This window comes from Peromyscus leucopus, chromosome 3 (assembly GCF_004664715.2).
Source record: "Peromyscus leucopus breed LL Stock chromosome 3, UCI_PerLeu_2.1, whole genome shotgun sequence".
NCBI classification, from domain to species: Eukaryota; Metazoa; Chordata; class Mammalia; order Rodentia; family Cricetidae; genus Peromyscus; species Peromyscus leucopus.
In genome coordinates, this window is record NC_051065.1 from 116,776,766 (window position 1) to 116,802,520 (window position 25,755).

General features: G+C 45.1%; 1 protein-coding gene across 1 annotated transcript in view; it reads right to left on the reverse strand.

Moving 5' to 3' along the window:
* Window positions 1–2,069: 2,069 nt before the first annotated feature.
* The window catches only part of Shq1 (SHQ1, H/ACA ribonucleoprotein assembly factor), a 111,315-nt gene continuing 87,629 nt past the window's right edge, over window positions 2,070–25,755 (reverse strand). Inside the window, exon 11 of the mRNA XM_028872708.2 lies at window positions 2,070–3,486. Coding sequence (XP_028728541.1) covers window positions 2,961–3,486 — 526 coding nt within the window. The 3' untranslated portion in view covers window positions 2,070–2,960. The remainder of the gene's footprint in view (window positions 3,487–25,755) is intronic.

A 25,755-nucleotide genomic window follows, 5' to 3' on the forward strand; every position in this document is an offset into this window, starting at 1 on the left:
CTACTTGCTGTTAGTGGATCCAAAGCCTTTTCAAAGCAGCCTCAGGTAATGTGCTGCTGAGGAGAAATGCATTGGCAATGGTCACAGAAATTCTGAAGCTCTCCAGGGAGCCTGAGAAAGGCTCCAACACACCCAGACCGCGCTGCCACAGTGTTTAGGAGTTAAAATGCATGTCAAACGGCACCGTCACCCCAACTAACATGTTAATACAACTGGAATTTCTATTAGAAATACAAATCCTTGCTGTCTTTCTAATTCAAAAGAAAGGGGACCATAAAGTCTTGGAATAAAAAGTGCTGAGATGAACGAATGTGCATTAGGTTTCATTTCATTCCTACCCAAAGCAAATCGGTTTATTTCACTTGTTCACTCACTCACTACATGTCTCTAGAGCACCGAGAATACAGTAGTGGTGTCTAGGAATGACAAGACCTGACCCAGCCCCACTTTCCCAACAAATGACCTGCAAGCTGGGAAATGCACATAACTGTGACCATTCCCATTCAAGATGGAGTCACAGGGAGCAGCATCAGAGAAAAACGGGAACATGTATGGAGCCAGGCTTTCTCAAGAAAATGAACATCAGGTGATGGAAGACAGGAAACAGACCAGGTGAGCTCCAAGACCGTCCCACCGTGTGGAGGGATAATCCAAGGGCTTTCCAACCAAGGCAGCTGTTGTCGCCTATGAGGAGAAAGCCAAAGAGCAGGAAAGCATGGTGGTTGGAATCTGAAAGGCTTCCAGCCCTTTGTTCTGAGCATTTCCCTCCCAGTTTGTGACAGTATTCTGATGTCTGGGGAGCTGTCACAGTGGGTCTGGCCGGGGGAAGCAGGTTGCTAGAGGTGGGTCTTTGCTTTTGGTTCTGATCTGTTTTCTCTGCTTGCCACCATGTGAACAAGCCACCCTCAAAATTTCCCACCTTCACAGATGGAACCATTCCCACCCATATCTCTCCCACCAAAAAGGTCAGAAATCCTTTGAAATTCGGAGCCAAAATGAATCTTTCCTTCCTTTCCTATTTCTGCCAGGTATTTGGTCACAGCTATGCAAAAAGTAAGGGGTGGGGTGGAGAGGCAGGCAGACACAGACAGACTACTCTCAGGAATACAAACACTGGGCAATAATGCACCCTAGACCAAGCTCTGCCCTAGAACAAATAAATAGGGAAGCCAGATCCAAACCAGTACAAGTCACTTAGTAAGACAGATAAAAAACTATTTGTAGGAATGCAAACCCAACACCCGGCAAGATAAAATCCAGAGTTTGCCAGCTGATCAAAGATGATAAGGCATATAAAAAGGCAGGAAAACCTGACTCATAATGAGAACTTGTATCCAAACCTTATAAAGAACTCTCAAACTAAAACAAATAAGCCTGTGAAAAGAGGCTCAGCACAATAAATCTGTTATTTTGTTTTTGTTTTTTTGAGACAAGGGTTCTCTGTGTAGCCCTGGCTGTCCTAGAACTTGCTCTGTAGACCAGGCTAGCCTCAAACTCAGAGATCTGCCTGCCTCTGCCTCTCGAGTGCTGGAATTAAAGGTGTGTGCCGTCACTGCCTGGCTCAGCACAACAAATCTTAAATCAGTAAACAGACCAGAATCAGGTTTCGCCTCCACACCTGTGGGAACTGTAAACACTAAGAAGACTGGCAAGATGGCTCAGGGCAAGGGTGCTCGATGCCAAGCCTGACGACCCAACTTCCATCTTTGGGATCCACATGGTGGAAGGTAAGAACTGACTCCTGAAAGTTGTTCTCTGACCTCCAATTTCACACACACACACACACACACACACACACACACACACACACACACACACGCACACGCACACTTTTACATAGTAACTCATAGTAACTAAATAAGCAAATGTAAAAAAGATGAAAATACCAAGTAGCCCTGAGTAATGGAGAAAATGGGAACACTTACTCACTTACTGCTGGTATAAACTGGTTCATCCAAACGGTGAGGGGAAACAATTCCACAAGCTGCTACATGTTAAACATGTACCTACCACACACTCAGCCACGTCACACTGATACTTACCTAGGAGAAAGGAAACGTGCACATGGAGACTTGTACCCAAATGCTCACACAGCTTTATTAACAGTCAAAACACTGGCAGCAACTCAAATGTCCACCAGTGGGGAAATGGACAAATCCATTCCAAGAACTGGTCTGCACACCGAGAAGACAACACAAAAGACTCGGCACACATTAGCACACCTGTCAATCTCACAATAATTATGTGCAGCGAGAAGAGCCCGATCCAAAGTGTGCCCCGAATGCTTCGGTTTATGTACAGGGCAGGTAATGCAAGCTACTGGACTACGACACGGCACATCAGGGGTCGCTCAGGGCAGGGATGTCGCTCAGGGAACACAGGTGGGTGGCATCTGGCCCGGAGAAGGGGATGTCAAATATCAAACATCCTGGCTGCAGTGAGCATTTCACCTGGTGTGCTCACCTGTTAGTATTTCTCACAGTGCACACTTCAAATGTGAGTCCTACCAGTCAGCTGTCCCACTACAGTTCTCAACCTGTAGGTCTTGACCCTTTTGGGGGTTAAATATCAGATATCTGGCATATCAGATATTCATACTGCAATTCATAACAGTAGCAAAATTACAGTTACAAAGTAGTAACAGAATATTTTTTGTCTGGGGGTCACCACAACATGAAGAGTTAAAGAGTCTCAGTATTAGGGTGGTTGAGAACCACTGGTCTAGAACTCTTCTTACTAGAACTATGGTCCTCATTTTAAAATGTTACTTATACCTTGGAAAGAATACTTTAGGGTTTTACTTTTCAAGTTGCAAACCAAAAGAATTAAAGGTTTAAATGTTAGCTCACTGAAAAGCAATGTCCTCTATGGGACAGGAAAAGTACACAATGGAAATCAAATTCCACGGCCATATGAGAGCACAGCTGACCTAGTTCCCCATAATGAGCCAACCACTTGAGTCAATCACGGGGCACCTGTCCCCTCTCCTCTCCATCCCGCATACTGCTGTGGCTCCCAGCATTGACACCAGGAGGTGTGGAAACCTGAAGGACGGTCCTCAGCTCTTCTCCAACCTCCTCTATCAGAGGAGCCCGGGTAGAGGCCAGTGTCTGCCCTTGACTGACTTCACATCCCTGGCTGGCCATGTTTCTGTAGAGCCCACTCTCCTGGATGAGCAGGGCACTGTCTTCTTCCAAAAGGGGGTCCTGCAGAGGAGTGAGCAGCGAGGGCTGGGTCCCAACAAGCTCCTCGGGCTCTGAAGCTGAGTCTTCTGTGTCAGACGATGAGGTGCTGTCCGAGTCACTGGGCTCGGGACTGGAGCCTGGCGCCCGCTGCGTGGACCCACACTGGGCTGCTTCTCTGGCAGTTTCTTCCTCCTGGACGAGAAGCGCAGCAGTCTCCAGCTCTTGCAGCTCTAACCCCAGCTGGGCCTTACTGAGGGAGACCGCTTTCAAGGCTTCTGCGAGGGCAGCCAACTTTTTGGACCTTGAAAATTATATTAAGAAGAAAAATTAGGTTCTGCTCATTAATCAGACTGGTGACAACAAGATATAAAACATCACAAAGCCGGCACCTTTATGTGACACCAGGGCAAACCCCAAGCAAGTCACAGGTGTGTGTGTGTGTGTGTGTGTGTGTGTGTGTGTGTGTGTGTGTGTGTGTGTAAAAGAGAAGGTGCACAAGCAGTGGAGGATTTTCTATGACTTAGAAGGAGGAAAGCCTTCCTCCACTCACAGGACAGAAGCCATGGGAAGAGAAGCTTGATACCGTCAACTAAGGGAAACACCATAAGCCATCAACACCAGGTCAGAGAGCTAATGCTCAGGTGGGAGAAATAGGCCCAACTTACATCGCAGACGAGGGCCTAGTCCAGAGGAAGTTTTGGAAATCAGAATGCTAAGACCTAACACTCCAACAGGAAACTGGACAAATGACATCGGCAGATGATGGAGCCTTGGTGTTGCTTACTGTGTAGTTTTTAAATCCACCAGGAATGCAATAGCTGCTAACTAAAAATTCAAACTGGGGCTGGTGAGGGGCTCCGTGAGTAAAGGCACCTGTCACCAAGCCCGATGACTGAGTTCAATCCTCTAGACAAACACTAAAGGAGAAGTGACTCCTGCAGGATGTTCTCTGACCTCTACATGTGCTCACACAACAAACAAACAAACAAACAAGGCTTCCTTCAGAAGAGCGGATGTGAACAGAGACAGCACTTCCCATGGAGGAGCTGGCATGTGTCTGAGCCCCTTCCTCAGAACAGTCACTGTGTCTGTGAGTTTCCACACCGACACGGTGGAGCAATGTCCAGGGATGGGCAGAGTGAGGAGAAGGGGACGAGAGCCGCCGCCGCCGCCGCCGCCGCCGTGTTGACAGAAGAAAGGCCAAGGGCTTCAGCGGGCAGCTCCAGAGAGCTGGCCGAGGGAGAAGGCCTGCCAAGGTAAAGAGACTCCAGGCAGGCCAGGTGGAGTGAGCTAGTGACCCCGCCGAGGGACAACCTGACGCCTCAGCACTGCGAGGCGTCACACCCAGTGCGGCTGCGGTGGTGCCACAGCATCCAATGGCGCCTGTCCACACAATCACCTATGCGAATCTTTACTTTTCCGGAAGAAGCATTTTACTTTAAATCCTATGCTCATTTGACCCATCACTAGGACGGCTCTTTTTTAAAGAGGGAAGGGTTTCCTGGAGATTAAACCCATGGCTCTATGCATACTAGGTAAACTCTACCTACCAATGAGCTACAATTGCAGCCTTTGTGTTTTGAGAAATGGTCATGTTAAATAGCTCAAGGGGGCCTTGAACTTACCTGGCCTCAGATCTACTATCTCCTGCCTCCAGCTCCTGAGTGGGGGATTGTAAGTGCGCAGCTTCCATTTCTCATTGTCTCACTTTCACTAGCTCAGGCTGGCTAGTGTCCTGCCAGCACTGGAGTTCTAACAGACACTCTCAAGACCACACAAGTGTCATTCTGGATTCCACACCCTGCCCCCCAATGCAGGGATTAAAAAGTGAATAAAATGTCAAAACAGCATGGACATGTAAGACTTGGAGGAATAAAAATAGGGCTCCCTACTCAATTGTTTCACACAATCAGAGGAAAAATGGGAACTTTATTTAGGGATAAAAATCAAGTCATGACAGGGCAGCCATTTCGTTCTTTCAAGCACAAGTATAATTAATATTGGTTCTAATTTGCTGTTCCTGTAAGTTCTAGAATTCATCTCTATAACAGTGCCACCATTTCAAAAACCAAGCCATCTAAGGATGTTGGTGATTATTTTGTCACATTCAAAGCAGAACTGGCTAGTTCACATCAAAAAAAGCTTTGTCAATGACATTAAATAGCCAGACTCTTACAGGCGCCAGCCATTCTGATATTCTTAGTGAACTTGGCTGCAGTTGTGTGTCTTTTATGTGTAAATGAGGGACATCTCACATGCTCAGAATGCACTTGTTAGTGTGAAGAGAATCAGTACTTAAGAGACTTGCTAAGAGGATCATACTGTTACATAAAGACTCGGCCCAAACTAGATTTTCTTAGAAGCTGATACAAATGTAATCCCACCACATAACTGTAAAAATGGTTTATTCTTTGTACAATTGTGACATAACATACTATTTGGAGGATTTAAAAAAATTATAGATTGCTGACGAGTTTTAGTAAATTAACCAGAGTGAAAGTGTAACAGTAACAGCTCTAGGCACACACCACTGGCACAGCTAAACTGGTATCATTCCCCCAATTAGTTTACATTTGGTGACCGAGTTTTGGGGTGCTGGTGTTAAAAAGAACCCACAGCCCATGAAGCAGCCAAAGTGCAGGAAGAGCCTGAGCTGTAACGGGCGGGCGGGACTTGGGCACAAATGAAAGCATACATCCTGTTTCTCGTGGTAGAGCTGTGTCGTAAGTGATCAATCAACTTTTCACCACTTCCTGCAACGGCAGGTCTATTGTAAATCTCACAGTAAACAACTAGGTTTCATTTCCTCTGCCCAAACCCGGGCCCGCCTGGCAGGATGTTCTGAGACTGGAGCCAGCACCTGCTAATTCGGGCCAGGGCTTCAGTGAGGCAATGTGAGATGTTCCTACTGGATGACAGTCTCCTGGCTAACTCTGTTAGGACACCTCACCTTTTATAGGATTTTGTCCCTCGGCCCCCATTCAATGTCTTAGGTTCAATCTGGAGCTAAACACCACCACTTTTTAAAGGGCTCTAATTCTGCCATGTTAGATTCCTTTCTACTGGAAATTTAGAAACATTTCTAAACCTCAGGGCCCTCTGCCTCAAACACACACACACACACACACACACACACACACACACACACACACACTTTACTTTTAAAAATTGTATTTATTTAGTGTATGTGGTGGCGGCGGTGCCCTGGTGTGTACAGAGTTCAGAGGACAGCTTAAGGGAGTTGGTTCTCTCCTCTCAGGGATCGAACTTGGCTGTCACGTATGGTGCTAAAGTGTCTTTATCTGCTGAGCCATCATCTCACTGGCCCCTGCCCTACACCTATTTTTATAGCCTGATCTAAAGGTAGTACACAGGTTTTTAGTAGAAGTTGCCAGCAAAAGTCCTACCTTGCTTCTGAGAATTCCAGGAAAGACAAATACCCACTGAGGTATGGACACAGACTGGAAGACAGAGTGGAAGTCGTTTGTAGCCCTGTCACAAACACTGACATCTGCCCCCTGGAACAAGTAGCTACTGCTTTATCCCTCAGGGGATGCTGAGCACAAGTTGTTTAAGCCGAGTCAGACTGAGCAACGAAGCAACTTCCTGTTCTGTTTCCAACTAGATTTAAGGCAGTCTGTGGCTTGATGAAGAGAAACATCTAGTTCGTGGATTAGTAGTTCTCTGACCGCCCCACTCTGAGCTGCCCAGCACCCATAGGCTAGCGGGTCTGTCATAGTTCTGTGGGTGCAGACTGAAGGTGGTGACAGGGAGTTCCTTCTGAGGGGAGGGTGGCCCCACTGCTATCCTCAGCTTCCGGCATGGCTGGACATGCCGGAGCTCTGTGGCTTGTAGATGCTATTCCACCCTCGGCCCCCATGATCACTGCTTCTCTGGGTTAACTTCCACATACAGGGACTTGAAGGCTGAGGAGCTGCAAAGCAGGACTCCTGCAGGACTCACGGATGTCTGTAAGGACAGACTCACCAAGAGGCCGGCCCTATAGCATGGTTCTACCTCTCCCTACCCCTAGAGTTGAAGAAGCTGGTGTGAGGGCTCCTTTGCTGGATGCTTGAATGCCCCGTGACTTCCAGCCAAGAGCTGCTACTGGGAAGGACCCCGCAGTGCCCAGAGAACAGGGCCATTCCTCTTCCTTGCTCTTTCAACTGCTTACCAGCTAGTTGTTGTGGCACTAATCCAAAGTCTTTAATGTGTGAGAAAGGAAGTAAAAAAGTTTCAACGTGGGGCTGAGGAGATAGCTCGGTGGGTAAAACTCTCTACATAAACACGAACCCCTGAATCTGGCTTCCTAGGACCCACGTAAAAAGCTGGGTGTGTCAGGAAGCACCTGTAACCCCACAGGACGAGGCAGACACAGTCACAGCCTGGGGCTTTGCTGGTTAGCAAGTCTAGACACAACAGAGAGCTAGCTCCAGGTTCGGTGAGGGACCCTGTCTCAAACAGTAAGGCAGAGAACAAGTGAGGAGGACTCCTGAACTCCACCTCCGCCCTCCACACCCATGCCAGGGTGGGCACACACATTACACACACTTCGGCACTATCAAGTCCTATGAAGACGGCAACTTGACAGATGTCATGAGCTTAGGAAAACTATCATGAGAACTGAGTGAAGCCATAAGCCAGACTCAAACCTTCCTCTACAGACATGATAGGAGCCACTTCTCCACGGTCCTGGCCAAAAAGAGCTTTCATCTTCTCGGAATGTCATAAAGTATAGGAAAATCTGAAAAATTAACAACAGACCTACACATTCCACACATAGAGTTCTAAGTATACAGCCATGTAACAATGGTAAGAATGCTTTAAGTACTTGACTAAGTGTTCTCAGGACAATCTTACAACCATCCGCTCTTTTTGTTTCTTGAAGGCTCTAGTATTTAAAATGATAACGAATGCATAAATGTTGATTACTCATTGTATATGTATATCTGGTACCACAGATTCAAAAGAGGGAGAGGAATAAACATTTAAGGGACATACTCAGACCACGAGGGCACACCAAGGGGCCATGCAAAGGGGCAAAGCTCCTTTCTGCATAGGTTACAGAAGGGCTGTCTCTTCCTGGGTCCTGTCCCGGGACGGTCTCTGCTCATCCTGATATGCCTCATTAGCCCATTTAGTCCTCCCAGCAGCCCCTGGTGAGCAAGCCTCTCCAGGCTGCCAGTGAGGAAGCTCAGGGACCCATCCAGTATGGACTGAAGGAGAGGAAAGGGCACTGGGGGCGGAGGGCCACAGAGGAAGGCAGACTGGTTCAAAACAACTTCTGGCACCAAGCAAGAAATCAGCTAACAATTTATGAGTGAAACCAAGTAGCTGGTCAAGTTCAAGAAACAAAACCCACCTACCTTTGTGGGCTAGAAGGGATATGAGAGGTGGGTCTCATCTAAGAGCAGAGAGAGCTCTCCAGTCCCCTGCTGTGGGATGTTCTGTAAGTCCTGTGGGAGCCCTTCTTGGGTTCCTCGTGGCTTTACCCAGCAGGTCCGTATAGAGGATGATTAGGACCATGGGCCTGAGTGCAGGTGTTTGAGATGGTCTGCACTTGGCTGTGCTGGGGGATGGTCTGTATGTCAAGTTGTTCTGATTGGTTAATAAATAAAACCTGATCGGCCGTGGCTAGGCAGGAAAGATAGGCGGGACTAGCAGAGAGGAGAAATAAAAGGACAGAAAGGCAGAAGGAGACGCTGGAGACGCTGCAGCCGCCGCCATGACCAGAGACACGGCAGCCGCCGCCATGACCAGCAGCATGTGAAGACGCTGATAAACCACCAGCCATGTGGCGAGGTATAGATTTGTAGAAATGGATTACTTTAAGATATAGATTTATAGAAATGAATTACTTTAAGATATAAGAATAGTTAACAAGAAGCCTGCCACGGCCAGACAGTTTGAAAGCAATATAAGTGTCTGTGTTTACTTGGTTGGGTCTGAGCGGCTGTGGGACTGGCGGGTGACAGAGATTTGTCCTGACTGTGGGCAAGGCAGGAAAACTCGAGCTACAGTCCCCTTTCCTCGGCAACTCCCCCATGACCCCATGGAGCACAGCATGTGGATATACCAGACTTGAACAATTCTGAAGACACCTTGCATTTCATCTAACAAAAGCAGCTCAAAGTAATTAATGATGGCTGTCTGAATTCAGTTACTATAAAGTGGCCCCTGACAAAACCGAGTCGGAAGGTACTGCAGGTTTAACCCTGATCCACAGACACATGGCAACATCCTCACCTGCAGCCCGTGAATAGGACTTATTTAGACATAGTTTTTGCAGATATCATCAAGGGACAAAGGGCTGAGGTCACACTGCATTATGGTGAGGCTCTAATTCAATGACATCCCATTGAATGGTTCACAGTGACTAGTTCCATTCACTGCATCTTAGAACCAACTGGCAAGGTGGAGGGAAATGGACCCAACTCTCCCCAGGATCCTCCCAGTGCACAAGCCTTGCCAGCGAGCGACTTTACTAGCCATGCTCCTGTGGAGGGGTTAACACTGCCATGCTGTTTTGTAACCTGTTTTTTAAGGTGCCTTAGAAAGATCTGTAGGGCCTGCTGTTCAGTCAGATACCCTCCAAATAAAGAAGTCACTCACAAAATGGTAGTTTCATTATCTCAGTTACAGAAAGTTCAGAAACCAGGCAAAACCAGGCTAGTGAGAAACTTTGACGATACAGGTGCAAGGTGGGCAGCGCTAGGACCGTGCAGGGAAGGGGAAGACTGCTGGTGTTTCTGAGTCACGCCTTAGGGTTGGGAGAGTGGCTGCTGTACAATGTTTACCCTATTAAAAAGCTTATAATGGATACTGAGAGTCTGCACAGACCTCAGCAAAAATGAACTTAAGACAACCCTCCCCCAATCTACTCCTGCCACACCTTCCTACCTATGAATTCTGAGAAAGACATCCCTGCTTCTGGAGGCTGGTATAGGAAAGTGGCTGAAGCCAGAGTCCTAGACACAGCTCCCATGGTCATGGGCAAATGTCAGACCTCTATTACTATGCTCCTCATCCCAAATTCTTTTTAAAAGACGAGGTGTGGGCTCCCAGACCCAACATGAAACTTCATACTCTGCCAGCTGTGCAGAGTAGCAAGAAGGGGTTGTCTCTGCTCAAGTCCACAGCTGTGCACCCCAGTGGACTGAGCATCAGTTACAGCACTGTCCCAGGCCACTTCAGATGTGTACAGGTCCACAGCTTGTGCACACCAGTGGATCCCAAGTGTCAGTTACAGCACTGTCCCGGGCCACTTTAGATGTATCTGAAGGTATTTGCCCCAGGACTTTGGACATACAAAGCTACTTTAGTATTTTGTGAACTAAAACACTTTAATAAAAAGACACTTTAATACTGTTTCAGATTCTCAAATAGTTTTCTTAGCCAACAAAAATATAAACAAGGGTCATTAGAAATCACTGTTTCACTTGTACAAATATTTAACCAAAGTGAACAGCATCTTTTAATTTGTGTACTATAGAAAAAAAGCTTATTTTTTTCAAAACAGATAGTTTATGTGTATGTGTGTGTTCATGTGTGCCCATAAGTATGTGTAGATAACAGAAAACCTTGGTTGTCATTTCTCAGCTGCCATGCATATCTTGTTATACTTTTAAAAATTGTTTTAAGATCTGTTTATGTGTAAGAGTGTTTTGCCTGTGGGTATGCTATGAAGCAGCCATCCCCTCTTAGAGCATGATCTTATGGCAGGGCCTAAGTAGCCTTGCCAAAAGACCAGACCTCAATTTTGGTTTCCTGGGCTGAGCTGGCCCTCCCAGGGACAATCATACCCCACCGCCACCTCATGGTGACCAAAGATAGCCACCCCACCCTGAAGCTGGAAAGTCCCTAGCTCCCAACCAATCCCCTGTCGACTAGTTGCCATTAGGTTTGAACCCACCAATCAGCCCAAAGGTCCGATCACCCCACCCTGGAATCCCCTAGCTGTGCTTAAAAGGAGCTTGCACACTCCTCTCATGGCCATCGCCATTCTACCTAAATGGCTGACCCCTGCATGTGGGAATTTTGTCTTGAGAAATAAAAGCTCTTGTTGATTGCATATGTGAGTGGTGGTCTTTGTGGTGTGATCTGCAGACTCTAACAGGCATGTCTATGTACCACATGAGGGAAGAGGTCAGAAAAGGATGTCAGAAAGGGGAGTTTGAATATGAGTGCAGGGAACTGAATCCAGGTTTTCAGCAAGAGCAACAGTCTCTTTAGCTGCTGGGCCATCTTTCCAGCCCCTTGTGTTTTCTTTTTTGAGACATGGTCTCTCACTGGCCTGGAATGTACCAAGCAGTGTAGGCTGGTTAGTTAACAAGCCCCAGGAACCCACCCCCACTACCTCTGCTTCCTCAGCACTGGAATTACAAGTACACGCCACTGATTCAGCTTTGTTTACAAGAGTCTTGGGGATCCAACCCAGGTCCTCATGCTCACAAGACAAGCATTTTTACCTCCAGAGCTGTCTCCCCAGCCCAGAAAGCCCACAAGGGCATACAAGTTACACTATTTCACAAAGCACCGCCTCAATCAAAGGCCACTCTATCAAATGCCCAGGTCTCTGTGTCACTGCTGTGAGGAGCAGAAGATGAAAGCTGTCTGGTTGACCTCAGCTGCCAGACTGCTCACTTCCATCCAGCATATCTAGGGTGTTTTCCATGCAAGAGCCTGGTCTATTACACATGTCTCTATGAAACAATAGTTGCTCTGGCTATTCAAAGTTAGATTTTTTTTTCCAAATAAATTCTGAAATTCAAGAAATTACTTTGTCTAATAATATCTACCAGTACCAATATCTAGGTAGACATATAGACTCAAATATGTATTTTTATGTATTTATAATGAAGCCCTTAATCAGATTATTTTTAAACGATTTTTAATTTTTATTTTATGTGTATGAATCTCTTGCCACTTGTGAGCCTGATGTCCACAGAGGCCAGAAGCTCTTAGCTACTGAGCCACCTCTCCAGCCCCTTGTTTTTGTTTTTGAAGCTCTCTCTTCCCAGCATTCTTATACTCTGTACAATGTCCCTCAGGAGCAACCCCATCAGAGTATGTCACTGATTTTGCTCACACCAGCCAGACACTATAATCACTGATACCTATATCTATTCTGAACAACGACTTTCTCATGATAAAGTTTCTATAGTAAGTCCCTAAATTTGACTAAAGGTTGTCTATACCTTATGTGAAAACAGGCCTAGCTGGGTTTCTGGATTCTGACACTAGATAAAACCATTTTTGGACACTAGAATATATCATTCCACAACTAACTTATCTAAGAAACTGAACATAAAAGACAATGAAGGAAAGCTTTATTCTCAGCCACCAAGATACCTGGAGTAAAGAGTTCAGCATGTGCACATGCAAGCATTGGTAGAGGTCTGTGAGGGGCTCAAAGGCAGACTCTTTAAGACTTGATGCTATTGTTAAATGTGCACAGTCTAGACTATCAACAGAACATGCAAATTCTCTAAAACAGTTCTAAGGTTGGGAGCTGTCCCATACTTTTATTACAGTGATCATGTGACCATCGAAGATTAAGACCCCGCTAGTTGTCTGGATACTTCATCAAAACCCCAAGTTCACTTACTCTTCAAGACTCACAAAGGACTCTTCTATAATTAGAACTGGAGAGTTGCCAACATGTTCCTGTCAGACCCAAATTGGTATCTATAAAAATCACTGACTGCTAAAAATAAGAATGAGAGAATGGCTGATATATTATTTCACTAAGCCAGGGATGCAAAGTTCAACTTAAAACCTCCACAGTGAGATGCTTATAGCCAAACAGGATGGTAGTGCATGTTCCTCAGGAACTAGATGCTAAAGCTAGTTTTATGGTTTGACTCAAATGATGGTGTCCAAACGCTTGCTGCTCAGAAGGTGGGGCCCAAGTGTTGTTCCCTTTTTCTGTCTTGTCTGAGAGTCCAGGTGGTTTTCTCTGGGTGCCATCTCACTCCACAGAGAAAGCTAGCCCCACACGGAGCAGTATACAACAAAGTGGGGAATGCGGCCGGTTGGCGGGGAGCACAGAGCGTGGCTTTGATCCCAGCTGCAGGCCCCGCCCGCTTCAAAAGGCAGCAGCCACACAGCTCCCCCACTCCCTTGCTCACAAACCACAAGAAATCAGCTGCGATGAGCTGACAGGGAAAACATGACACAAACTGCTGACCCTGCTGCAGGCAGGGAAGAGCTGCCTCTGCTTGGCTTTGATTTTCCTAAGCCTGAGCCTGAGGGAGAGACAGTAGGACTTTCTTCTTGCCTAGTGCTCCCGATGGCAAGGTACATTCAGATGGAGCCTGGAGGAATACCAAGTGCAGAAGAAAGAGAAAGAAATAAATAAATAAACAAAACAAGAACACAGGCTAAATGCAGAGGCAAGCTGTCGTCAGCAGCCAGGAAGAAAGATCATAGCACTACTGAAAGGCACTGGGTTTTACAGGCTTTTGCTAAAATACACGGGGCTGAAAGCCCTGGCAGTGATCTTCATCATGTTGCTGTCCTGCTGTGTGAGGCAACTACGGATTATAAGCCTTGCTTGTGCATTTTTTTTGTTCCTATTGTCTAGTGTGCATTCAAAGAATCAAACAGCAACAGAGCCTCTCCATGTTTGGCCAGGGAGCTGGACACTGAGCAATCATAAGCAGCAGTTTTCCTTTGGCACACACACATTCAGGTTGTTCCCGTGTGCAGCCTCTTTGAGGCTAATGGGCAGCCACACTGTGTCTTTACAGCACAGCTCAAAATGAACACCAGGCTGGCTGGTGCAACCTTGGTCTGGTTCCCCTAAGCCCTCTAGAGCCCTGCTGTGGCTTCCAAAGCCCATTCCACTCTAACGTGGTCACTGCTGCCAACCAGGTGCCACAGGACCAAGTATGCAAGATATGCAAGGCCCTGACAATCCAGAAGTCCCAGAAGCTTGCCCAATCACAGTAAACTGTATCCAGTATCAGAGCTCCAACCCACCAGGCCAAGGCTGCAAACTGTGGCCCACAGAAAGCAGACAGATGGAGTCTCATGGGCAGGTGGGGTCTGGACAGAGTGGAAAGCACTTGTACCTCATAATAGAGACAGCTGGCCCCAGCTCCAGCCAACTGTTACCACACGAGAATGGGCCAGCAACTGCCAGAACTCCATGATTCAAGGGCAGTTATAAATCCAGACTTTTCCATAAAACCTTCCAAATTTTAAGTGTTAAAACCAATTTAAAGTTTCTAATAACAGAGAGAGAGCCACCAAATGGGACCCAAGGTGACTAGCTTGCAACCTTTACATTTACTTAGCTTCATCTTCTCAGTTCCCTGCCATTGTCTGTGTGCCACAGAATGATGCCCTACTTTCCACGACACGCTGCAAGTGCTGGCCCTGCCTAGCCATCTCCCCTTCCTTGCTGTGCTAGGTCACGCCCACCTAGCTTCGGTTCTCTCTTCAAGACCCTCCTCTACCAAGCCGGCATGCCAAGCTGAGTGCCTGTCCCTGAAGGACTATCTTCACTACCTCTTGTCCTGGGCAGTGTGGTGGGGTCACCCCAAGTTCTCTAGTTCTGCTCTCTGTACATCTTGTCTTTCCAACTAGAACACATGATCTGTAACAGATACTGCTTCAGATATTCTACCAACAGAATGCAGAGTTTGTCTGGGGTTTTGTCTGATTTCGTGCTCTGGAATACTCCAGAGGGACTGGCTGGCCACAGCTAGGCAGTTAAGACCTCAGGCCCTGACATCAAACAGGCCTGGGTTGCTTGATCTCTCTGAGCCTCCATTTCTATACTTGTAACCTAGGGCTATAATAAAATGGGACATAACTCAAATGCCTATGCAGCCTATGAGAGGAAGAGAGAATGTATATAAAGCACTGAGCCCAATGCCTAGCATGCGGTGAGCACTTGATAAATGCTCGTTGTTACCATTATGGACGGATCCCACTGCTAAGCTAGCAAGACATCAGTACAGCTTGGCTGTTAGCATGCATTTATTGACCACTTATACTGGATGCCTAACTCCCCTATTTTAGAGATGGCTGAAGAGCAGAGTTTATGTGACTGTCTATGGAAACAGCAGAGGTCTGAGGACGGACAAGCTGGCTCAGAGCTCATACTGTCCATGACGTGCATGGCCTTGCTACAGTATTCACAGTGGCAGGGGGTAACTTTGTGACCTCTGTCTTCCCAAACTGAAAGCAGGACTGGTTTTGTTGACCATGGCTTATGCCAAGAGCCCAAGGGCTACTCTAGATCTGACTGTAGCTTAGAAGTCTCAGGAGGGAGGAGCCTGCTTCTCTGTCAGTCTGCCTCAGGTTCTTGGTTTGCTGGATAAACTAAGAATGATAGGAAAAGGGAAACATACTCAGAAACTACCACAAGATTACAGCTATCATGTGGAACAAAAACTGTGATACAGATTAACTGACAAAGACGTCTTGCTGATCACACAAAACAACTAGACAGGAATCAGAGCGATGTGTATCCCCATTATCCAAGAACAAGGTAGTAAAGAGGTGTGTCTTGTTTGGCTTTCAGAGAGGCAACACAAAGATGAGACCACAGTCCAGAAGTGGGGATCCCCAGGAACTGCTTGAAGTCACAAAGGTGAGGCCACCTATTAGCTAGCCTAAACCCAGGAACTCTGCATGTGACAAGCTCCTATGGTCTCTTGATGAGCACGTCTGGAGCATGGAGTATGTGATTATAAAGCTGACTAGACTCACATTTGACCTGACCGGAGAGATTGAACTTAGCTTGGCAGAAGGCAGGCAGTCCTGTTCCGATCTCAGCTTTTCTCTTTCAATATTCCATCCACATCTTAAGTAAAACAGAATGGTCATTCTAACTCCTTCAGATAAGAAACCCTCTCTAATTCTTCAGTCTTCCAATGCCTGTCCTTATGCCCAGCACACAGTAGTGCTATACAAAAGATTACTGGTAGATTTCCAGAGTCATGTTTACAACAGGACTTACCTGGACAACAAAGTCCACTTCCAAAAAGACTAAATGGAAGGACCTGCCAACCCAGATCCAACAAGGGAAACTTAACAGGGACAGAGGCAAAGCCCTCCAACAGCCAGAATAGCAGAGGAATTGTGTTTAAAAACAACATCTCACCAAGAAAGAAAAACAGAATGTTAAGGTTCTCAACCAAAAACAGACGACTTCCTGGTCTACTGAGATACTGAGAAAGTGATGTTCACCATAAAACAAGAGCAACTGCCCCTCTCCGGCCAAGCCTGGAGTCCATGTTCAATCTGGAGAGTACTTTGAAGAAGCCCTGACTGAAAAGGGCCGTGGGGACTGACAAAGTGCAGCTTGCTGGAGTAAGGCCGGGATGGGCAGAAGGGTGGAGACGCTGGGAGAGTGAGTTAATGGCAGAAGGAAGTGATCTCTACAAGGTCTGAGACTGGCTGCAATACAGAGGACCATCACTAGGCAATGTGGTGCCAGCATTAGCTTCCAGTCTTACAGTGGGGAAATGACTTTGCTGGGGTCGTCACAGAAAGCTAGGACAAAATGTGACCTTTCTGGTAGAAGGAATAGAAGATGCAAAGGCGATGAACAGCAGACACTGTGGCCAGTTTGAGGGATTCTGAATCTATCTCCATAGCAGGAAAGAGGGTATCTACCAGAACCAAGGGATAAAGCTTAGAGTCTGAGCTTTGATATTGCAACATGATGTTGTCATCTGTAAAGCTCATGAAATCAGTTATACAAACAAACACAAAATTGTAAAGTAGCTTCATGATTTTTGTGTTGAGTCACGTTCACAGACATCCTTGACCACATGCAGCTGTAGGCAGTAGGATCAACACATCTGGTTTAGACAATGGGGCAGTGGACATGGAAGAGCAACTCACTTAAGCTTTTACACTGTGGACAAGAGGGATTGCCACACCTAAAGAACAAGACATTATGATAAAAATGTCATTTCAATGGCCAGATTGGCTTTACTATGGGAAAGACACAAGGGAGAAACCATGGCAGGAAGGAAAACATTGAGGCCACTACAGCAGGAAGCAAGAAATACAGACCTATATTAAAGGAGAGGCATGGGGACCTAAAGGAGGGATTCCCACGGAAGAGAGGAGAGAAAGAATTGAAGGACTTAGTGATTGATTCAATATGGAGCTGGGAATCAAAGACAGGAACACATGACTGAGAGGAGCCAAACACCGTAACCTACATAATGAGGACCAAAGCCCAGAGCATCTAAAGAGTCCCAAGTTATTAATGGATTTCAGCTTTACATCACATAATCAAAGTATAATTTTCACATACACAAAAAGTAAGATTTTTAAAGGATATTTGAATTTACTACAAATCAGTTGTCTAAAGTTTACTGAAACATTGTTTACAAAAAATAAATCTACTAAGAACAAAAAGATAACAAATCAGGCAAACAGTAATTAAAAGAACTGGAAAGGGACATGATGCACATGCTTGTAATCCCAGCACCAGGGAGGCTAAGGCAGGAGGAGCATCACAAGTTCAAAGCCAGCTTGGGCTATATAGCAAGTCTTAGCCTCAAATATAAGAAGAAATAAAGAGCTAAGTCAGCCACACTGCCAGCAGACAAAACAAACAATAAGACAAAAGCTGCAATTAGTGATAAAGATCACCACATAATGAACATTTAGCTCATCAGAAAGATGTAACAATTATAAACCATTATCACCAATAACACACTGTCTCTCCATAAAGAGCCAACAAGGCTGCCAACACAGTAGGAGTTTTTCACATGCCTCTTCTAATTCTGACCTGACAGGTGAAACAGACAAATCAGTAAAGATAAAAGAAATCAAATCGTCTGACTGACAAGCTAGCTCATTTGTGTGTTAGACACACAGAGCACAGCAGCTAACAGAAAATAAACATTGTTTTGAATAAAGCTGAAAAGTCATGAAAACTGACTAGATGCTAGATATAAAATTAACCTCAACCACTTTCTAAAATATAGCATAATTCTTTGACAGGAACAGAACTGTTCAAAGTCATCAGCAAACACAGGATTCAAAAAATCAGTATGTTTGGAAAGGGAAAACCCACATATTGTGTGAGTAAAACCAGAAAATATTTAGACTAGAATAATTATGAAAAAATTCAGTTTCAAAACCTATGCAGTAACTACAAAGCAGATAGCTGGAAGGAAATGTACAGTCTTAAATAAAACAAGGCTCCCTGATAACGGGTTAATACATATTGAAATCGCAAGCCAAGGAGGAAAATAAAGTAGAATAAACCCCCAGAATGACACAGATGAAAGCTGAAAGCAATCACATAGAGGACAAACAAAAATAGAAAGGATTAACACAAAAAGCATGGATAAATGAGGCAAATGTACCCTCCTTCTCCAAGCTTATCTTACAAACAAGCAGAACAGAATGAGAGAGCAAGTACAGGTAAAGCCAGACCACTTCAGACATGTGGAGAAGACATATAGAAGGGAAAACAACTTTTACAGAAAACTTGAAAATCAGGGGAAAGAGACAAATTTCTAGAGAAACAGAATCTATGAAAACTGAATTCAAGACCTGCTGGGGATGCTGTGAATGTGTTGCTCTGACTGATTGATAAATAAAACACTGATTGGCCAGTAGCCAGGCAGGAAGTAGAGTATAGGCGGGATAAGCAGAGAAGGGAATTCTGGGAACAGGAAGGCTGAGTCAGGAGTCACCAGCCAGACATAGAGGAAGTGAGATATAAGCCACAAGCCATGTGGCAACTTATAGATGGATAGAAATAGGTTAATTTAAAATATAAGTACTGGATAGCAAGAACCCTGAGCCATTAGGCCAAACAGTTTAAATAATATAAGTGTCTGTGTGTTTATTTGGGTCTGAGTGACTGCAGGCCCGGGTGGGACTGGAGAAATCTCCAGCTACAAAGATCATAATCGGACTTCTGGGGAAGATGGAGAGCAGGAGCTGCCTTTCTGGAGGCAAGAGTCACAATGAGAAAAACCAATCTTATCCCAAAACAGAAACAGAAGAAAAGCTCAGAGCGCCAAGGGGGATGAAAAAATGCTGAAAAGGAGCAGGAACTGAGGGCTAGGCACAGGCAAGTCCAAAGGATCCCTGGGAGCAGCTGCCTGAGAACTCAGATGCTGCTTCCAAAGGTAAGATATGAAAGCTGGGCAGTCCTGGCCTCAAGACAAGCCCTCAGCTCCCCCAAGTCTCAAGTCCAGTTGCAGGATGTTAGTTAGGGTATCTACTGCTGTGATGAAACACCATGACCAAATCAAGCTGGGGAGGAAAGAGTTTATTTGGCTTACACTTCCACATCATTGTCCATTACTGAAGGAAGTCGGGAAAGGAACTCAAACAGGACAGAAATCTGGAGGCAGGAGCTGATGCAGAAGCCATAGAGGGAGGCTGCTCACTGGTCTGCTGCTCATGGCTTCCTCAGCCTGCTTTTTAATATAACCCAGGACCACCTGCCCAGGGATGGTACCATCCATAATAGGCTGGACCCTCCCCCATCAATCACTTAAAAAAAAGGCCCTATCTGGATCTTATGAGGCATTTTCTCAACGGAGGTTCCCTCTTTTCAGATGACTCTAGCTTGTGTCAAGTTGACGTACAACCAGCCAGCACACAGGTTTTGGTGAGAATGACTCTTCAGTGGAGAGGTTAGCAGCAGGGAGAATCCCAGTCTCGTGTTTTAGGATTCCAGGCACCACCGTGAAAAAGCACGTGTTGTTAAAACTTGAATTTCCCTGGGAGCCTGAGATCAGGGAACATTCACAGGTTGGAGAGCTTCAGGGAATCAGCTCTGCCAAGTCCAAAGGTACAGGCAGCGGGAGATTCAGTATGAGACATCACAGAGAATGTTAAGTCTGCCTGCCCCTGGTGACTGGGAACAGTTCCCATCAACTGAAAATGACCCTTGAGCCTGGTGGCTCTGAGCCTGAGGCCAGTGAGTAGGCCACATTTAGGACACTGTACCTTACTGCAGCACGGCCCAAGAACTCTAAAGTTCCAAACATGATAGCTACAGTGGCATTTCTCCACTGCCAGTACTGATCTCTGCCACAACTATGATCTCAATGTCATGGTTGCATCTCATGTTTCAACACACTTGGCTTGGGGGACATCCTTCAGCTAAAACATTAGGGGCTATGACCTGGAGAGTCGTAGGGGATGCCATGTAAGGCAAAGCTAAGCATAACCAGCAGAGGCCCCAATACACAAACCAGGTATATTAGTCACTCTTCTATTGTTATTTCTATTATTGTTTTATACACTGTGACCAAGTCACCTTACTAAAGAAAAAGTTTATTTTTGGCTTATGATCCCAGAGGGTTGGGGGCCAGCATGGCAGCAAGCAACAGACAGGACAGCTGGAGTTAGAAGTTGGGAGGTGAGGGCTCACATCTCCAAATGCAAGCAGAAAGCAGAGAGAGTGAACTGGGAATGGAGCATGGCTTTAAAATCGCAAAGCCCATGCTCAGTGACATACTTCCTCCAGCAAAGTTACACCTCCTCTACCCACCCAAACGGCACCACAACATGGGGATTTGATTGTGAACATAGAGGGGCCATTCTCATTCAAACCAGCACATAAAGAAAACCGTAAGTGTGAAGACAGCTGTGGTAGACATCAGATACTGGTCCAACACAAACGCAGCAACAACTAAACCAAAGGAAAGACAGAGCCCGCAGACTCAGATACTCTGTGCACACAGCCAGCAGGCTCTAAGTTTTGGAGGAAAAAAAGAAGCTCTAATACAGCCCTCCCACTCTAATTTCTTTCCATTCTAATGTTTAGCAGAGGTTTTGCTATACTATATTCTAAAAGATATCCTGAGTGCTATCCCCTCTCTAACGGTCTTCTTCATGCTCCTCCTTTCTCCTTTGACCTACTTAACTTTGCATCTCCTCTTTCTCTTCCCCTTCCTAGTCTCCTTCCTTCCTAAAGACAAGGTCTTACTATGTAGCCCTGACTGTACTGGAACTTGCTATGTCGATCAGGCAGGCCTCGAACTCATAGAGATCCTCGGGCATCTACCCCCCAGTGCTGGGATTAAAGGTGTGTGTCACCATACTCAGCCTTCCCAGTCTAGTTTCTAAATCTCATTCACTTATTATTTCCACACTTAAGTAATCCTTTATTTCATAGCACATTCAACGATAGGTTTGCCATTTTCAGTTCTATGGTCACTGGTAGCATACTTGTGGGATTATAATTTATTTAAGCAAATTTATCTTGGGTGGTTTGATGTTGCTGCTACAGCAGTTTGTTTCTTCTGTGCTGAGTGGTGCTGGAGACTGAGCCTCCAAGAGCAGGCTGCTCAATAAGATCCTCTCCAAAAGTCCAGAAGAGATAACAAAACCAACAGATCTGCAAGGCAAACATAATACAGCAATCCAAGAAACAGGGAAAGGCAAGACAACATGACTCCTCTAAAAGACAATGACTCCCTGACTCCTGGACACCAACACAGAAAAAAGGCCAGATGAAGATTTCAAAAGCTAAAGAGGATACAAACAACCAGATGAATTCATTCAGGCCCCAGAGAGGAAAGCCAGTAACACAGAAGAAAGAGTCAGCATAAAGGATTTGAAAACCAGCAATTCAGATAAAAAAACTCAGCAACAGGGCAGGAAAACCCAATAAGAAACGGATTTTTTAAAAAGTGTTAGAAGTGAATTAAACAGGAAAAATTATCAGGGGTGGAGGCCACACGTGATAAAATACTGCATTTCAACACTGATAAGAGGAAAGGAAATGAGCATAACCATATCCAGGAACTCTGTGATACAATCAAAGCTGAAACATAAGACTTAATAAGACAGATGGAGCTGAGATTAAACCCTAAAGACAGAGAACCTATTCAATAATTACAGCAGAAAAATCCCACAAATCTAGAGATAGACATTAGAACAGGAGGCATTAAGAACCCCATATATGCCGGGTGATGGTGGTGCTAAACCCAGCACTCGGGAGGCAGAGCCAGGCAGATCTCTGAGTTCGAGGCCAGACTGGTCTACAGAGTGAGAGCCAGGACCAAAACTACACAGAGAAACCCTGTCTCAAAAAACAAAAAACAAAAAACAAAAAAAAAAGAACCCCATGTACATGGGGCCAGATAGGACCCCTTCCACAGTATAGTCAGTTTGTCAAGAAGTACAAAGCAAAAAACAACACTGAACATTGTAAGGGGGGATTCCAACTCACCAACAAAAACAGGATCGGCAGCTTTCTGGTTAGCAACTCTTGAAGCCAAGACAGTATGGAATCATATATTTCAAGACCTGAAAGTAAGTAACTGCTGGCCAAGAGTGCTATATCCAGCAAAACTGTTTTGTTTTGTTTTTTAAATTAAAGGAGAAATAAGGGCATTTCAAGGCAAGCACAGCCTAATGCAGTTCATGACCACCAAGGTAGCACTGCAAAAATACTTATAGGAATGAATACTATACATAGAGGAGGAAAGAAGATGGTCTCAGTCACAGGATGAAAGGGAATAGTAAATTTCATGACAGGATGGCTGAACAAAAGAAAGACAGGAAGGAATCTATTATGTCTAATGTAGTTGGCCAACAAACACCTGATGTTAATAGGGGAGGAAGTAAAGGACAAACAATAACCCAATCAGAAAAACAACCAACAAAATTATAGGGCTCATTAACATCTTTCTTTTTTTTTTTTTTTTTTTTGGTTTTTCGAGACAGGGTTTCTCTGTGTAGCTTTGCGCCTTTCCTGGAACTCACTTGGTAGCCCAGGCTGGCCTCGAACTCACAAAGATCCGCCTGCCTCTGCCTCCCGAGTGCTGGGATTAAAGGCGTGCGCCACCACCACCCGGCTCATTAACATCTTTCAATAATAGCCTTAAATGTAAATGAACTTAACTCATCAATAAAGAGACAGAGACTTCCTGAGTAGGTTAAGAAACTAGGCACACCCTTCTTTTGCCTCCTAGAAACAATCTCACTGGTATAGACACACACAAATTGAGCGTCAAAGAATGGAAAACAACCTATCAAGTGAATGGAAATAATTTAAAAGGCTGGCATGGCTATTCTAATGCTGACAGAACAGACTTTGCAACAAAATTATTCGGAAGACATAAAGAAGGCCACTACATATTAATAAGGGGAGCTATTTATAGAGAACGTATTGTGATCGTTAATACATATGTACCAAATGTTGGGTCTCCCAATTTCACGAAACAGACAGTAATGGACACAAAAGGTCAGATGGATCCTAACAGAATAATAGTGGGTGATTCAATACCCATTCTAATCTCTGCATAGGTCACCCAATTGAAAAACTCAATACGGAAACCTCAGAGTTAAAGAGCAGCCCAGGTCAAAGGGGCTGAGCAGAGAGCTCCAAAACATTCCACCTGAAAGAAGCGAACACCCGTTCTTCAGCAGTCCATGAGCTCTCCAACAACAGACCACATTCCAGGCCACAAAGCAAGTCTTAAGAAATACAAACAACCTTTTATGTTATCAGATCAGTGCAGTAGTTTTACAAACTTACGAACTTCACAAACCAAATAGCAAGAAAACCCTTCAAAACTACACAAATACATGGAGGCTGAGCAATACAGAAGTGAATGACCAGTGGGTCACTGGAGAAATCAGGAAGAACATTAAAAAGTTCTAGAATCAAATAAAAATGAAAGCACAGCTTTCCAGAGCCTGTGGGGAGGGAAGTTTCTAGCTATGAGGGCTTACATTAAAAAAAAAGAAGAAGAAGAAAAGAAATCAGAAAGACCTCAAGTAGTCTAATGATTCACCTCTCCTCAAAGTCATAGAAAACAAGATCAATTTAAATCCCAAAGCAATAGATAGCAAGAAACAACAAAGATTGAGCCAGAAATGAACAAAATGAAGATTAAATAGATATACAGAATCAATCTAAGAGTTGGTTCTTTGGAAAAAAATAAAATTGATAACATCCTAGACAAAGAAAGAAAAGACTCAATAAAATTAGAGACGAAAATGCTCTCCTTGCCGGGCGGTGGTGGCGCACGCCTTTAATCCCAGCACTCAGGAGGCAGAGACAGGTGGATCTCTGTGAGTTCGAGGCCAGCCTGGGCTACAGAGTGAGTTCCAAGAAAGGCACAATGCTACACAGAGAAACCCTGTCTCAAAGAAGGAGGAGGAGGAGGAGGAGGAGGAGGAGGAGGAGGAGGAGGAGGAGGAGGAGAAAACCAAACAATAAAGGTCTGTAAAAAAGCCACATGGAAACCTACAACTATAGAAGCTTCCTAAAACATATGTACGCATTTACATATAATTATGCATATGTAAAATGAGTTTAAATGGAATTACCCTATAATGGAGGGGGGCATAATGCCCCTCTTAGACACCATAGGCTATGAAATATAAAAACAGTACTAGGAATGGTGTGCTGGCTGGTTTTTGCCAACTTGACACAAACCTAGACATGTTCAGAAAGAGGAACATCAATTGAGTAGATGCCTCCATTCAGATTGCCTATATGGCAATAGGTCTGTAGGTTATTTTTCTTGATTAATAATTGATTTGGGAAAGTCCAGCCCATGGACTGTGGGGAGGGGATAGACTTCTACCTCTTGACAGGTGGTCCTGAGTTCTGTAAGAAAGCAGGCTGAGCAAGCCATGAGAACAAGCCAGTAGCAGCCCCTCCATGGCCTCTGCTTCAAATCCTGCCTCCAGGTTCCTGCCCGGAGTTTCTGCTTTGACTCCCCTCACTAATGGAGTGTAACCTGAGAGTTGTAAGGTAAAATAAGCCTTTCCTCCCCAAGGTGCCTTTGGTCATGGTGTTTCATCACATCAGCAGACCCCTCTCAATATTACAGGCTATTGTCACAGCTCTTGACTACTGTACACAACTTGATGGTAAGACCCTATTGCTGAACACACCACACACTCAAGTCATAGAAGATAAAGAAATCAGGCTGGTACCAACGTGGAAGTTTCATCCCTACTGGCTAGCTTTCATAGTGCTGGAGTGTGTTCTACATGCTACCAGAGAAGAAAAGTTGTCATCAGACTTACCCAGCTGTGAAACTTATATTCAGTAACAACTGGCTTGGCAAGATATGTCCACTGGTATAATAGTGACATGAATGCTATTGGAGTAACCAGTCACTTTAGCTGGATTTAAGGCTAGTTCCACAAGATGAAACTCATACCTTGCTCCATTGCCAGAGTCAAGAACTCATGGCTAAATAGGTCATAGTCCTAAGGGAGAACCTCCTATTAGTATTCTGCTAAATGGGCTTATTATTAAACCAAATTCTAAACACTGTTGTGGAATATTAGTTGAAGATGTGTTACATTTGTTTATGTTGTGGAACATTTGCTTAATAATGCAAAGATGTGTTGCATTTTTTTTTATGTTGCATTTGTATAACTCTGTGAAGCTGTGTTACTTTGCCTGTCTAAAACACCTGATGGTCTAATAAAGAGCTGAATGAATGGTCAATAGCTAGGAAGGAGAGAGAACAGGTGGGGCTGGCAGGCAGAGAGAATAAATAGGAGGAGAAATCTGGAAAGAGAGATTGAGGAGCAAGAAAACGAGAGGGAAAGGAGGACATCAGGGACCAGTCACCCAGCTATATAGCAA